At 44.8% G+C, this 16,282-nt stretch overlaps 1 protein-coding gene and 1 long non-coding RNA gene across 4 annotated transcripts in view; one reads left to right on the top strand and one right to left on the bottom strand.

Moving 5' to 3' along the window:
• LOC119697498 overlaps positions 1–3,002 on the bottom strand; it is a 71,071-nt gene extending 68,069 nt beyond the window's left edge. For both annotated transcript variants that reach the window (XR_005255855.1, XR_005255857.1), the window contains exon 1: positions 2,750–3,002. This is a non-coding gene — a long non-coding RNA (uncharacterized LOC119697498). The remainder of the gene's footprint in view (positions 1–2,749) is intronic.
• The window catches only part of KATNAL1 (katanin catalytic subunit A1 like 1), a 37,203-nt gene continuing 23,609 nt past the window's right edge, over positions 2,689–16,282 (top strand). The window contains exons 1-2 of one of the 2 annotated variants that reach the window (XM_038128297.1): positions 2,689–2,764; positions 11,452–11,627. In XM_038128297.1, coding sequence (XP_037984225.1) covers positions 11,466–11,627 — 162 coding nt within the window. In that variant the 5' untranslated portion in view covers positions 2,689–2,764; positions 11,452–11,465. Of the gene's footprint in view, positions 2,765–4,051; positions 4,166–11,451; positions 11,628–16,282 lie in introns of those variants that run through there. The other variant, XM_038128306.1, reaches the window with a different exon arrangement.

The following is a 16,282-nucleotide window of genomic DNA, read 5'->3' as shown; positions in this document are numbered from 1 at the left end:
AAGGTCCTGCAAATTAGCCTAAACTGCTCCTAAGATGACTTTAACATCATATTTTGCATTAAAATGGCTAAGAAACATTCGTGTTTTTCAATTCAGGGACTGCTGTGAAGGCAGGAACCTTCAATAAGGAGGTCAGGGAAGCAGTATCTTTGGCAAAAGTCCAGCCAGATTTGCTCAAATTTGACCCAGCAATAGGAAACACTAAGAAATTTCACACTTAAAGTTATCATTCTTATGGCTTACTAACAGGTTTATGAACTTATGATTGTCTGGCTGGACTAGATGACCCTCTGAGGTCCCCTCCAACATGAACTATCCTGTATACCTAGTGTGCATGGCCAGGAACCTGAAGACACAGTTCTTCCTGCTGACACAGTCACAGCATATCTTGGCAAACTGTGGAGACGTGTGCTTACCAAACTTTCCCTCAGAGTGGTCAAAATAGGTTGACACTGGTATTGTTCTGGTGTTGAACAACTGCTTTTCAAAAGGGAGGTCAGCTGTAGCATGGGGACCCTCTGCCACTAGGAAGCAGCCCCGCTTGACTCAGTCGTAACAAGAAAAAGGGATGGGGATAAAAAAACCCAACCAGACAAAATAACCAACCTTCTCTGGGTCACAATTTCCTAGCTGGGGGACACAATCCTCAGACAAAGCACTTAATGTCTTGCCTAATGTGGTAAGAGGTACATAGTCTCGTGGGAAGGGATATTATGGCAGTGCTGGGATGAGGCTGCTTATCATCTGCTGTCCCCTAGAAAGGCTGAACTCTAAGGTCTGCACAGCATCTATGCTTTTGTGTATGTGAAAAACCAGCAGGAATTGATGTCATGGGCAGGCAAGTTCGAAGAAATCTGGAAAAGGGGGAAGCCAGAGTTGCAGCTGTTATGAATTCATCACGATTTTGGCCCCGGTTCCAAAATTCTCACAAAGACATAAGAATCTCCACATGATTTTGGGGGAAGCAAGATCTGTAGATATATGAGTGACAGATTCATGCACGCTGTATTGTTTAAGAGGCATATTGAGCTTTTCGTTTCAATCCCTGCTCTTTCACTTGTGTCAGTTAGCATTTCTGAGAACCTTATTGTGAGATACAACCTCATGCTGCTGCCTTAAAGTAACAACAAGAGAAATTTTCTGGAGAAATCGTGTACTACTATCAGGTGTGATCACAAGATCATCACTGGGACACTCTCAGATTTGTCACAGGGCAGTTTCAGCAGTAAGGGCTCACTGCAGTGGGGCAGCTGCACACAGAAACACAGCTGAGATCCACTGGGCTGCAGATTCAATGGGCTGCTCCTGCCTCTACATCTCCTCTGCCTTTCTTGTGCCTGCAGCAGCTCTACAGACTCGGCTAATTCGGGAACTTTCAGCTCCAGCTGAACTCAGTTAATTTTTTGGAGGAGCAAAACTGGCTCTCTACCAGATCAGATCCCAGGCTTGCCTTGCCAGATGGCATCATCAGAGTTACTGCGGTGTAAATAACAAACAGGAAGACATATCCGTGATCAGAGAGGAATGCAGGACTGCCCCTTTCGGTGGCAATACAGACACAGGCTGTCTTGCATTAACTGTGAAATTACATCCTTAGAAAGGTTTATAACTGCATGGCTCCCCTTGCAGGGCACCGGGCTGCTCATATTAACAGTGAGCTGCGCGTTTCAGAAACGCTAGGTAACATTCACCCTCAGGAGATGACACAAACTGGGTGGTGCCACCTTGTGAGACTGCCTCTGATCGCCAAATACCACTTTGGTCCAGGAACAGGGCAAATGCCTAAATCTGTTCCTTTAGGGTACTATAAAAGTGTATTACACTGCTGCAGCAAAGATGGTCCAGTGCCCTTCTGCATGCCCATGCAGAACAAACGTATGCTCTGCATTTCCTAGACACTCCCACAGACGAGGTGGAGGCACACGAGGTTTGCATTCAGAGCGTGAATGAGCTCTGATGTGTATTCAGAGCTCTTCACGCCGGTTCCAGCTGCAAGGACACGGCACAAGGGCAGAAAGCGATGCACAGGAAGTTCCAGCTGAACATGAGGAAGGACTTCTTTGCTGTGCAATGACCGTGCAATGGAACAGATTGCCCAGAGTGGTTGTGGAGCCTCCCTCACTGGAGCTATTCAAGAAGGGTCTGGATGCAATCCTGCGCCATGTGCTGTGGCACGGCCCTGCTTGAGCAGGGAGTTTGGACCAGATGCCCCACGGCGGTCCCTTCCAGCCTGTCGCATCCTGCGACTCCGTGTTTCCAGCCTCCCCGCCCCGAGCCCTGGCGCAGCGCGGCGCAGAGCACGGCGGGCGCTTAGCAGCCAGCCCGGCCGCTTGGCTCCGGCGCTCCCTCCCTCCTGCCCGGCCGGGCCCGCGCCGCTCCAGCTCCCGCAGCGAGCGGGACGCTCTCCGCCCGCCTCCGCCTGGGATGCTCAGCGCGGAGCCGTGCCGAGGGCTGCTAAACGCGGGCTGGGCGGCGGCGCCCGCAGCCATCGCCAGCGGTGCCGCGGGGTTTTCCTTTAGGATAATCCCTTTCCCCCGCTGCCCGGACGAGGCGGAGGCGCTCCGGAGGCCGGAGCGGCGGTGCCGTCCCCTCCCCGCGCCCGCCGCCGCCGCCATGACAACCGCCCGTCGCCGCGCGCGCGCACCCCCTTCCCCGCCCGCCCCCCCGCGCCTCTCCCCCCCGGCCCCGCTCTGACAGAGCCGCAGCGCTGCGCCCCCTCCCCGCGCCGCTCCCGCCCGCGGACACGCACCCCCGGCTCTCCCAGGTAACGGCAGGGCCCGGGAACGGGGCAGCCCCTCACGGCGCTGCTGCCCGCGGCGGGCGGCGGCGGCTCAGACCCCGCCACGCCGAGAGAGGCGGCGGGGATGGGGGGGAGACCAGCGGTAGAGGCTGGAGGAGGGCGGGGGGCGCCCCCATCTCCCGCGGAGCGTGCCGGGAAGTGTAGTCCGCGCCCCCTCGCCGGGCGCTAGGGGCTGGCGGGAGAGAAGGCGGGAGAGAACTACAGCCCCCAGCGCTCTCGGCGGATGGGGGGGGGGGGGGGGGGGGGGGGGGAGATGGGTGCTGTGGAGGGGACCTCTATGGGGACGGGAGGCTCCCTCTGAGCGAGGGCGCTGAGGCGGCTCTTCCCGCGGAACAGTGCGGGAGAGAAGCCCCTGTGCCGCTGCCGGGGCGGGAGGGGCTGGAGCGAGGGGCGGTGCGGCAGGGCCGGCTGGGAGGGTGGGCGCAGGGGCGGTGCGGCTGCAGAGGGAGGCGCGGGGCAGGGCGGTGAAATGGGGGGGTGGGTGCGGGAGAAACACGGGTGGGTGCTGTGGTGAGGGGAGGATGGGCTGGGAGGCGTCTGGATGCCAGTGGGGGAGAGAAAGAATACAAGGAAAGGGGCACATGGGGCATAGGTGGATGAATGGAAAGGGAGAGATGTGCCGGAGGAGGAGTGGTGGAGCAGATGGACGGAGAGCTGTGCCGAAGGCAGAGCAGAGCGGAGGTTGGGAAAGGGTACGAAGGAGACAATGGTCAGAGAGCTCTGGAAAGTTTCCCCAACCAGTTTGCCGTTTCCAGTTTCACGTCTCCTACCACGCTTGGGCTCTGTTGAGCTTGTTGTACTAGGTGGTCTGGACGCAGTGTTACTTTTTAAAAATTATTCTGCTACATTTCTATTTTTTCCACAAAATATTCTGTCATGATGTCAGCATTTGTCCCTTTTGTCTCTCCATTTCCTCTCCTGACAGTTCTAGTGTTATTCTTTATCTTGTGTTCTCTAACAGTCATAAGGGGGAATAAAATTACAGTTTTTTTATACATCATACTTAAAATACACGTGTTTATGATTGGTGTATAAGGGGGCATCATTTTTTCTTCCAGAAAATCTGGATCTTAAAAGCATCAGTGCATTAGTACTCCCTTGTATATGAATTTTGAATGTCTATTCCTACTACAGTTTCCCATTTCACAGAGATGGGTTTCTTTCCCATGAATGCTTGATTGCAGTTGCAGATTGTTGAGCAGCTTCCTTCTTCTTCCTTTCTCCCTCCACTCCTATGTCAGCTATATCCTAGACAGGCTTCAGCTTCTTGCAGCTCCTGGTACCTGCCACACTGCAGAAGGGAACATTGCAGCTGCAGAGTGCTTCCAGGGTGCCTGGCTCTTGGAGATTTGGGCTTTTGAGCAGGTAATGGGGAGAAATAGTTCCTGCCCTGACCTAATCCACATCAAAAGACTGTGAAATCAATGGAATACAAGAAAAAACATTACAGGCCTTTATCTAGTTTTCTGTGTAATGAATTAAAAAAAAAGCTGATTCTTCTGGGGATAAACTGAAAAATCTGAAGACTTGATGTCTGTAGCACTAACAGCAATATGCACATAAATGTATATTTTAAAAAATATATGTTATTCTATTTAAGTAATACATATCCTTAGTCCTAAAGAGCCAATTCTTTGAAATTCAGAGTGGAGCTCAAGAGGTGGAAAAGTATTCAGCCCAAAATCCTGCCCTTATGAGTCAGGGTTATAAACACCTGTGTGAGTGTATTAAACCTCCAATTATTCATGGAAAGCTTATCTGGGATGCAGCTTGGCTGAGCTGGGAATGGAGCAGCAGCAGCACCGAGTCTTTGTGGAGCTGCCTGTGGTCTGTAAGAGGGGGAACACGGGAGTGCTGTATCCAGGGCCGGGTGCGGGAGAAGTTTCACTGCCTTTCCTGGCACACAGCCTGACCTAAGAAACCTGAGCTGGTTCTGTGCAGACCCATCTTGGGAGCCTTTGGTGGCATGTTTGCTCTACCAGAAGTGCTTACACACATGATATGCAGAGAAGCAAGTGGCTCCACAAAGGACCAGAAGGATTATTGACTCAGGCCGGGTTCCACTTTGTTGAGTTCCAGACAGGCCCTGCAGAAAGAACCCTTCAGGTATCTGGGCCCTGCATCCTGTCAGAGGAGGGGCTGACTGATCATGGGCCTGCGTTTGTTTGATACTAATGCCAGAAGCCCTGGAGGCTGTGCTGGAGAGGAGAGAGAGGTGAGCAGCCAGCTTGGGCTAAGATGGAACAGAAGCTGGCGAGCCTGTCACTGCCTGACCCCTGTGTGTATGGAGTTACGCTCCCCAGAGTGCCCCACAGCATTTGTTTTAGCTCTTCTCGCTATCCAGCCTTGCTAATGAACACCTCATTACCCCAAGAAATGTGATGGGGCCATATGGATGTGTCTGAAACTGGTGTATGAGGTGCTTGGAGAAGGATATGGTTCACACTCAGTTTTAGGAATAGCACAGCCGTCTCTGATTCTCCGTTCTGCTTCTTCAGAGAACTGTACTTCAAAGGCTCTGCAAATGGCTATTTCATTCTCCAGGATGCTTTCTGTTTGGTTCACCAAACTAATAAAATTTCTAATTTAAATCTCTAAATTAATCTTTAATTAAAAGACTGGCCACCTATTTAGTGTTTTCTTACGAGTTTACTTTTAACTTGTGGTGAATGTCTTTACTTCATTTGAAGATTTTTTTTCACTTGCACTCAAAGTAACTCTCTGTTTCAAGTTAAGAATGCACACAAAAAATAGTTTGAGGCCTGCATGCATGCTTCTTCTCCTTCCCACTTCCATACACATTTCCCCATTAACTCCATGTCTGCTATTGAAAAACATAGTTTCAATGCAAAGAGGCCAAAAAACAGTTAGCAGAAAGCAGTTGACTGAATTAAAAGATCCCTTGGTGCTGGGTTTCCTGGACCATGTGTGTGTGTATGTGTTTTATCTGGTGTCTGTACTGCTTTAAAAAAAGGCATAATCTGCTGCAACCCCAGTGCTGCTGCTGCCATTGTAGCCAGCCTTGTCACTGCTGATGCACACAGCAAAAAAAAAACCAAAAAAAACACAAACCAGCATAACACATTTCTCATCTTTGATTCATTTGCATGTAGTTTAAATTCAAATCTGCTGGAAGTGAGCCATGTCTTTACTTACTTTACTTATAGATATGTTTTTAACAGGAGTTGTGATCCTGTGAAGTCATGATTGTTAGTTTTCACACCAGTCCATGGGACCACAGCTGCATGTTCAAACAAAGCCATGTTAACAGGAAAAGATGGATTTAGCTATGGAACTTGGCAAGCCTTTTGTTTGTTTGTTTTTTATCTGACAATAATCAGTTAAAATGTTGTTTTTGTCATGCAAACGTAATGTCTGCAGCACCAGCAATTGCTTCTGAACAGAGACAGACAGATATTGGCAATGAAGATCAGTTGTTCTGCATCCAACACCAAAACGAGAGATGATCTTTATAATAAAGCAGGAAAGACTTATTTATTTTAATTACTGCATTTTTAATATCCTATTCTTAAAAATCAAATAAAATTTATCAAGCACGTAAAAAAATATAGTCTGTATTTCTGTCAGAAATAGAATTCTGTAGGCTTGTAGTAGGAGTCACATGTCATGCGGGGAAAAGCACTTCTTTTGTTCCTCTGACAATGTTCCAGTTAGTGTTGCTGTTTATGCTTTCTCAGGTAAAGCATTGTCATATTGTTACGTGTCTCTGTTTTAACAATTTTTAAGTTTGAAAAGAAGACTGAAAATCAGATCATTGTGCTATTTTAAGCAAAGACATAATTGAGGGAGGGTGCTGTTTGAAACTGGTCAAAGTTGGCTTACAAAACCGATATGGCTTTAACTTAAGAAGGGCAGGTTTCAGTTAATTGTAACAAAAAACTTCCAAGCAGTAAGAGGAATTAGAAGAAAAAACAACTTCAGTTTATGACTTAGACTCTGATAATGGAACTGGTTGCACATGAAAAGTGTATAAATTCAAAAATCGAAACCTCTTAACACTGGACTTCTCTTCCTTGCTTTGCTCTCCGTGGCAATTGACCTGTTCTGGGATTGTGCAGTGGCAGAGAGTCATCCTGGCTCTGCCTTGTAGAAGTGGAAAATGTACAGTCATACCTCAGTCATAAGCACTGAATTCAGAAGATGGTGCCTAACAGTGTGACTCTCTGTCTCGTGACATTAGTTGTAACTCTTACATTGCATTTCGGGATGCCCAGCATCACGCACGGCTGATTTACAGAAAATGAGAAACAGGGTTAGTAGCCAGTCTTCATCAGCGTATGTCCAGACCTTTCCAGATGTTCAGCTGTCCAGTCAGCAGTACTGCAGGGCTGCCATGATGTGAGAGCATATGTCCAGCAATCTCAGGAAGCTGTGGAATGTTTTTGTTCTGCCTGGATAAAATTTTGATCAGAGAAAGACACATGTCCAGGAAAATCCAAGTATGATATAGCCCTCTCAGTGGGGAATTAACATCTGATTTGGAGAACAGTCTGATTAGTAGGTATTAAATAAGGCTTGATGCGAGTATTGAAACAATGAGAACAAAGCAAAAGTGTCTAACAGCTGATTTAATGAGAGTCCTCCATCCTGTGCAAGAGTCAAGGGCTTGTGGAGAAAATGGGATGCAGTGGTGTCACTGGTTGTGTCAAAACACATGCATGAAAGAGACACATAGAGATAGCAGATGCCTTCCATTTTGTCACTTGCAGAGTGAATGTTTGGGATCAAGCAAGGGGAAAAGCCCTACTGCAGACCCCCTCTACAGGGGAGAGCGTTTTCTGCCTCTGGTAGCACTGTGGTGAGATAGCACTGGGAGAGAGAAGGGGGCCAGTCCTGGTGTTGCACACAAGTTTGGAATAGTGTGCTGAGCCGTCCCCCTTTACCTGTCATTCACACAGGCACTGTATCTGCCCATGGATATGTTTGGTGTGTATAATGCTTTAATGTTAAAGTAGAGACTGTCTTTTGGATCTTGCTCAACTGTGCATTGCTTTAGTTCTGGGAGAAAAATTATTTTCTGACCCCAGATAGGGATCAGCCCTGCTTATGCTCCAAAGAATAGAGAATAATATCCCCTGTGACCTTTTAGCCTGGCTGCTGCAGGGTTTTTAACAAGTGGGTTTGAGACCCCATGCGTGGCAGTTATGCCAACATGAATGTCTGTAATGTCTCTTCTTGTCAATGATCCGTGAACTGAGGAATCTCCGAGGATATCTTGACATGCAGTGGAGCTGTTACGGTCTAGTGCAGGAGAGAACCACACAGTGGTAGAATGAAAAGCTGGTGTCACAAAAAGTGTGTAAGTTGTTTTAAATGTACTTGACAACAGTTGTCCCTGGCTGTATATTTACTTAAAAGATGTGGCTGTGGTATGGTAGGAAAATTAAATACCTAAACAAAGCTCCAGATAACAAACAACAAAATGCTCTATTTATGATTTCTGTATTTCTGGTTCCTTGGATGTCTCTGATGTTGTATGAACTCTATAATACAATGTAGAACAGTTAATCAAGAGTGAGTATATAACATGAAAAATCCTCACCTAGTTGTAGTAACTTGTCTCTCCCTCCTCATCCCTGACATTGAAGAATGGGATGACCAGAAAACAAAAGAGGAAATAATTTCTTCCAAAATTTTTTTTTTTCTTTGATTTTGGACTTATTTGTTTTTATTTGCTTTGGATATTCTGAAGTAACATTACCTTCACTGGTGTGCATAGGAGGCTTGTAGTTTGCTTAAACCCTTTTTAGCATTAGTTTTAAATAGCAGTAGAATCTCAAAGAGCTGCCTGGGATTCCAGGAAAGCACTGGTGTAGGACTGAGGCCTACAGCTGCTGTTTCAAATACAGCTCAGGTAAATGGGTGGCATTATATTCACCTTTTCAAGCTATATGACACCTTTGGTGTCTAGGGTAGGCAATGAGTAAAAACTGAATCCTCAAGAAAGATCCAAGGGCTTTTGTCAGCCTAGCTCTGGAGGTATTGACTGCTCAGAAGGTACACAGGTGTACATCCACCAGCCTCCCTCCATGCTCCAAGTTTCAGTGCCTGTCAGTGTTTTATAAGCTCTTCAGTGTGACACACCAGGCATCAAGCTCATGCATAAGCTTTGGCATCACAAGCATGAGGCTAGAGGCCCCCAAACTCTTGGTAGCTGGAGGAAATGGGAGAGTCTTGTTTGGCTTGCTCCTGCATTTTTAAAACCATGTAACATTTTCTGCATCCTGCCTCTCATCTTCCTTGTCTAACCACTGTCCTAAAGTGAGCACATGTTTACATGGCTCCTATGGCTTGCCTCCTGCCTGTGGATTGACCCAGCTTCCTCCACAGACAGAGATGAGGACGTTGTCTACTCTGGTGAGCAGGGAACTCTTCTGGAATTAAGGGGAGCTGGTTGTGAGGATCAGTCCTCTTAAGGCAAAAGGGAGTTAAATATGCCCAGAGGGTGGGAACTAGCTGTAATAAGGAGGCATGAGAGATTGTAAAGCAAGTATGTGTTTGTTTAATGGATTTCTAGGAATTGAATTCAGCAGTTCCTTAAAAATGTTTAATTTACTCTCTTTCACTACAAATGCAGAAAACCTCCAGAGATTTGAGGAATGTTTTTCTTAATGGTGACAGGCTGGTTGTGAAGCAGATCCTAACCTGGATGTGTTTGGAGACAGATCAACGGTTTCTGCCCCACATGGTGTTCTGTTCATTTAGAAGCTGACTCATGAGATCTGAATGGGTTATAAACTATCTTCAGTTCCTGTCATTTTATGCATTTCCTGTGCAATGTGGGTGACATAATTTTTTTCCCCCATTAGTTACAATCTTCTGTATTTAAAAACTAAATGATCTTTGTTGCTGCTAATCCAGATCTTGGTAATGATGTATCCTTCCTATGTCAGGAAACAAAATTAGGGTTGTCACCCTTTCCACCTTAGGTTTTCTCCTGCCCAGTAGTTTACAACAGCCAGCGGGAATGCTGTGCAAGCTGATATGTGCAGCACAGCATGAGGACAAGTAACGCCCCAGTAAGTCCTGCTGTGCTTGGTGGAGTGTCAGCTGTGGGGTAGCAGCATGTTCTTGCTATCAGAGTCATCAGCCACATGCAAGCTGTGTGACCTGTGGGTTTAAGTGAGGGTGGCAGGTGTCCATGGCTTTGTTGTAGGGAGCAGGAGTGATGAGGTGGTAGAGCAGACCTGGTGTGCAGCTGTAGTCAGGACCATCAGTGTGGCACCCTTGGGAGGTGCAGCGTGTGTTTGCTCAGGGCAGAATGAATTTCATGTGGATGTCTGACTTGTCAGGGATTTGAATTTTGCTAAGCACAAGGGACTATAAAGGCATAAGACACATCTTCCTTAATGCCATCTTGCTCTTGTCTTGTCTGTTTATAAAACCTACTAACATTTTTATAACCCACTAGGATGTAAAAGGTTGCTTCTCCTGGTTCTGGCTTCTGTCTGCTACCACCTGTTCCTTCTGTGTGCATTCCTGTAGCATGGGCTGTTTTCAGGTGTGTAGCCTGAACTGTGTTTATATCCCTCCTTCACAGTTTCTTCTTCACCTCCTTGGTCTTGCCAAACCCTTGATACAACTAGTGGACCACGCTCCAGAGCCGACCTCCCTCTTCCTCAATGCAACTCTAGCTACGAATTGCAATTTTTTAGTTTTCATTTCCAGAGGTTTATATCTTGATGAATGCCAGGGACCCCACACATACCGAGAGTACAAGGGAAAGGAACTGATACTCTTTTTCTGTGGTGGGGACCTAAACTTTGGATCACATGAGATTCAGATAAAAGGCCACTGCTTCGATCCTGAACCTTAAATACAAACCTAGCTGTACGACACAGCTTAATTCTGAATGTCTAGGTTATTGCTTTCCTGAATGGTTACTGGGAAAAGCTGGGCTATGGGTTTGCCTTAAAGTCATGCTGCAATTTGAGGACTAGGGGAAGGTTGTACTTTGGGAATCACTGCTCTAAGGAATGTTAAATTTGGATTGCTAACTCTGCATAAATCCCAAAGTGACATGTTAAATTTAATGAAAAAATTCAAGTCAGCAAGTGGATGTTGGAGTACTTTGAAAGAATATTTAAACAGAATGAGGCTCTCAACTTCATCTATAGTAGAGCAGTCATTCAACCATATCATAATCTCATTAGGGTGAGGGCTCTTGAAAGTGTGAAGTGCAGACATCCCTGATGCCGGCTGGCACATTTAGGCACGTATGTAATATAACAGAATAAAAAGCAATTTAATGCCTCATGTGATTTGTGATTCACAGCTGATGGCTGTTAATACATTGTGGTGATCTACAAATTAAAGTTGAGTTTGTTAGTTTCAGTGTGGGAAGGGCATTTAATTTTGTTGCATTAATTTAACAGGATTGGGGCCAAAGGCAGCAAAGAAGTTGTGGTTTTAATCACTATAAAAGAGTTATGATTCATGATCTGAAACCTTAGGCTAGTAAAGAGATACTCCAGACATAAATGGTTGTAGAAGAGCAGGACTGGATGGGAGCAGTGTTGGAAGGACACAATTCAGCCAAGAGAGAAATAACAAAACTAAAGCATCACTGTCTGAATTATTCTACAGCATGTAAAATTCATTTTTTTTCTGGTGATTATGTTCTCTTTTAGATTTCTGAGTGAAGATGAATTTAGCAGAGATTTGTGATAATGCCAAAAAAGGAAGAGAATATGCACTCCTTGGGAATTATGACTCTTCTATGGTATATTACCAGGGTGTCATCCAGCAAATCCAGAGACATTGCCAGTCGATCAGAGATCCAGCAATTAAGGGCAAATGGCAACAGGTAGGGTGTAATAACATTGACCATATTCCATTACTTGATATTTGAAAACCACACTGTACCTCCCAAACCTTATAAGATGCAGAGGACTTACATTTCAGTGATGTTGGCAACAGTTGTACGATATTTTGTTGATATTCATGGGAAAATAATTTTCATGGTGTGTTCAGAAGGAATTCTATTGTTCTAACTGAATCAATTCTTTCGTTGTTGTCATTTAGGATGTCTGTCTAATTCCTGGTCTGTTTCTGTCTGCATACTCTCTGTGATTGCATACTTTTGAAAAAATTAAGGATTTTCTTTTCCCCTTGTATCTTTTGGCCATCTAATGTCCAGTAAACTAAAATGTAAGTGGGTGGGTTAGCTTCACTAGAATTGTTGTCTGAACAGCAGCTAACTAAATGACTATAGTGAACAAATTTGGACCAGATTTCTAAAACTGCAAGTCTTACTCTTAGCCTGAATCTTGCACACATCCATCTTCCTGCTAAACAGAGTACTGTTGAAGCCATGGAAGTAATCTGCAGGTGAAATATAAGAACCCCATCTATTTATTACTTTCAGTATTTAAGTCTTCCTCACATTTTTTGGTCCATTTTTCATGGCACAAACTGTGTTCTATAAACATAAAAAGGAGGAAAACCATATAAAGATGTTTCCTAGAATAAAGAATTCATGTTGCATAAAGGCTATGTTTTGAAAGAATAATGTATCTCCTATGAAAGATACAATTTTGCAGTAAGAAGCTAAAGAGATGATTTCAATAAGAGTTTTTCTAAATATCATATGTTTAAGTGATATCACCTAAAAACAGAATCAAATTTTCCTTTTTTATTGTAGCAGATGATTTGTTTATAGGTTTGTGTTTGAAACTTCTGACACTAACATAGAGTATTTTATGTACTGATAAGTACAACACTGTTAACAATCACTTTGTAGTAACAGTACTATTCATAGGTGTTTATCATGGAACTGTAGAAGTCTGTTTATGAAGAGCTTGTCTGCAAAGCATGTGCTTGTACATCCAGCAGAGGTAGTTTTCCTGGTAGTGTAGTAAGCTGGGTGTTGTATAGGAGATATTCACATTCAAGTACTTGTATTCAGGCTTTTTCCCACCTTGCTGATACAAGGTGTTTGTGCCCAGTACATGTCCTTAGTTCCTGCCAAACTTGTAGCTGATGTGAAGGAAGAGCATGAGGATTTCCTCATTCTGCAGCTGAACCACTGCATTGCCTTCGCATCTAGTATTTAGTGTTTCCTCTGATGACACTGATTCTTCCAATAAACTTTCAACAGCTCTTGTGTTGTGAAGGTCACTCAAGTCTCATGTTATTGTGTGTTGTTTGAACTGCTTCAGAGAAGCCTGTGCACCATGGAATGTGTGCTGCACATTGGAGACAAACCTCAAGTACAAAAGGACCATTAACTCAGTTTCCAGTATTTATTCCCTAGGGAAGGGAGCTATCTCTCCAGCAGAGGATCTGAAGTTGGCACCTTCTCAGAAATTATCCCCTTTAGGCAAAAGAAGATTGCTCCTGACCATGTCACATAAATGCTTTAGAGATCTGTCCCAAATGAGATCTGCAGCAGGTGGGGTAGTGTCTGTCACGCTGTGCACTCATGTTAATTCTGAAACTTACCAACACAGTAGTGGCAGATGAGCTTTGTCAGATTATTGCTTTGCTATTACTGGTGCCAGGCTCAGAGACAAACAGCAAAAAGTAAGAAGTGTGACTGAAAAAAAAATAAAAAATGAAGGGCTTCATCCCTAGGGTATTTGCCTTCTCATTCATTTATGGGAACAAAATTATACAGCCTGAGAGCAAATGATGCAGCCCTGGAACTACTAGCTTTTCCATACCAGAGCCTGCACGTTTTGGTGAGACCTATAGAGATAGACCTGCTTTCTTTACCCACTCTTTATAAATAATTGTTGTGCTTTCTCAGTCCTTGAGACAGACTAAGAGGGAGTCTGATGATGTGGATGTTAGCACTACTTTCCTGCTCTAACAGCAGCTACATTCAAACTGTCAGTCACAGTCAAGGAGCTGTCTTGAATGACAACCTGTTCTGAAGAAAAATTAACTGAGAAGTTGGATCACAAGTAACATTCATTCACAATATTAAAGCAATATCTAGATATTAATTTTAGATCTTTCTCATTAAAGGGTTATGCCATACACATTATGTTAATTTCAGGTCCAACCCAAATTGGTACCAGTAATGAGCAGAAGCAAAAGATTCCCATACCAGTGTGGTTCTTGGAAGTGGCTTGAGAAGCAAAGCAACCCTTAGGTCATGGTTAAGGGGGTTAATGCGGTTGTTTTTTACCTGAAATTCTGTCTCCTCAAGCATGTGGAACTAGCCTGTTCTTCAGGTTCTTCACTTCTCCATCATCTGAGGAATCTGGAGAGGATAATACCACTGGTGCCTTTTGGAGATGAAGTTTAGCAATCACTAACACTGTGTGGGTAGAGCTTTTAGTTCTGAATGTCCATGTAGGTAAGTGCTCAAAGGAGAAGAATGTTACTTAAACTAGTTCTTCTCTGGGATGTACTGTCTGCATACACATTTGTGGTCTTCTCAGGGCAGCCACGACAAGGAATGAGGAGATGGAGAAATCTTGACTCCATGTTTCAGAAGGTTGGTTTATTATATTAGGATATATATTATATTAAAAAACCACACTAAGACTATACTAAAAGAACAGAGAGAAAGATGCATCAGAAGGCTGGACAGGAATAGAAAGGAATGAATAACAAAGGCTTGTGACCCCTGGAGAGTCTCACCCAGCTGCCCCCTTGATTGGTCACTAAGTAGAAACACTTCACATTGACCAATCAAGGAAGCACCTGTTGCATTCCACACTAGCAGATAGTAATTTGTTTACATTTGTTCCTGAGGCCCTCTCAGCTTCTCAGGAGAAGAAAATCCTGACAAAAGGATTTTCATACAATATCATAACTACACACATTCACAATCTTGAACCTCCTGAAGGATTCCTGGGATGCTGAGTGTCAGTATGAAGCATCCCCTTCCTTTCTGTATGGTTTGTGTGCAGCTCACTAACGGGGTTTTTGTCCTTCTGATACTTCTGAGGCAGTGAACTAAGTTTCGTGTGTTTGTGGACACGTTCCATTGTAAAACAAAAACGTTCATTTGAGGAACATCTCAAAGAATAGTTCCAGCTGTGGCTGTGCAGCTGACCAACTTATATCTCTTACATGCACCATTGTTCTTCCTGTTTGGTCTCTTCTCAACTCCATCCTGAATAGGTACCTCATGCCTGATGCATCTGCTTTGTTGCCTCCTACAACAGAGGATTTTCTCAGTAGTTTACTGAGCAATGTCAAAGCCCAGGTGGACCAGAAGTAGTTGGGATTTTGGGTCAGATTCCCAAATGCTCTTGATCTACCTCTCTTTGCATAGGTGTCATTGTTTTGAAATTGCTACGGGTTGGTCTGGACAGAATGATGTTCCGAGTAAGTATTTGTTGGGCTGTATTTCATGTCACACCGAGAGACAGCTTCAGCCTCGCAACTGGACATCTTGATTATGAGGATTCCTCCTGCTTGGAGCTGATGGTTAGGATGAGGAGGAATATGAACATGTTAATGTCTTCTCCAGAGAACAATTGACTTGTTCAGTTACAATTGATGCAATACTGCTTCTGGGAATTCCAAATCAGTGCTAACCAGGGAAGAGGGATTTTCTTACTGTCTGGCACACCCTGCAGATCTTAAACAGGGCAAAAGATGCATGCTGAGGATCCACCAAAGCAGAGACATGACATAAGAATTCCTCTGACTTAATGGAAAAGTCACAGCCATTGATCATCATCTCTTGACTGGTTTGTCTTGGGGATATCAGAGTGACCTGCTCTCGAGACCAGTCCTTGTTTTGCATCCAGGGAGTTCCCAGCTTGCACTTGGGTTGGCCGAGTGTAGCCCCATTTGCATCTTCACTCCTAGGCCTCCTGAGCTCATTTAAAAAAGAAAAAGTTACTTTGTTGTGCTTTGATGTTAGGCTGACAGGTAGGCATATTAATTCATGTAAATGCAGGCTGGGACTGGAAAGATACAGAATCAGAAGCAACTCATCCTTACCAAAACTAAAAGGTAGGTTTAGTCTCATGGCCACTACTGTGAACTTGTGTTGACGTTCTCCCTGTTTATTCTGAGAGAGTTTCTTGGCTGTTGCAGTGTTTTTACTAGACAGCTGGCTTGTAGGAACGAGCAGCTTCAGTGACAGTTCAGCAGCTGCAGAATGACAGCAGAGCGTGCCCCTGGGAGATAGTACTGGCTTACGACAAGGCCAGCGGCTGTCAAGCAAAACCTGCTGCGTGTTAGAACCATGTGCTCTGTGTTGCACAAGAGCTGAGAGCACAGGGGTCTCCACTGGAGCTCAGGCAGGAGTTCAATGATTCCTTGAGTGCTTGGAGTGGCCAGCAAGGCACCCTGACTGACTGTGGTCACTGATGCAGGTGCACTGATTAGGTGCACTGTATTACTGCTTAAAGACTAAAGGGTAAATTCTTCTTATTATTTCAAACACATTTTGGTCAATCTGTGCTTTTGTTGTTTTTTGCTTCATGCCTGTTTCATTAACATTTAACAGGGTACCTCGTGATTAATTAAGAAACATTCTGTGGGTAACTC

This window comes from Motacilla alba, chromosome 1 (assembly GCF_015832195.1).
Source record: "Motacilla alba alba isolate MOTALB_02 chromosome 1, Motacilla_alba_V1.0_pri, whole genome shotgun sequence".
Classification (NCBI taxonomy): domain Eukaryota; kingdom Metazoa; phylum Chordata; class Aves; order Passeriformes; family Motacillidae; genus Motacilla; species Motacilla alba.
This window is presented reverse-complemented; position numbering and strand designations above follow the sequence as displayed.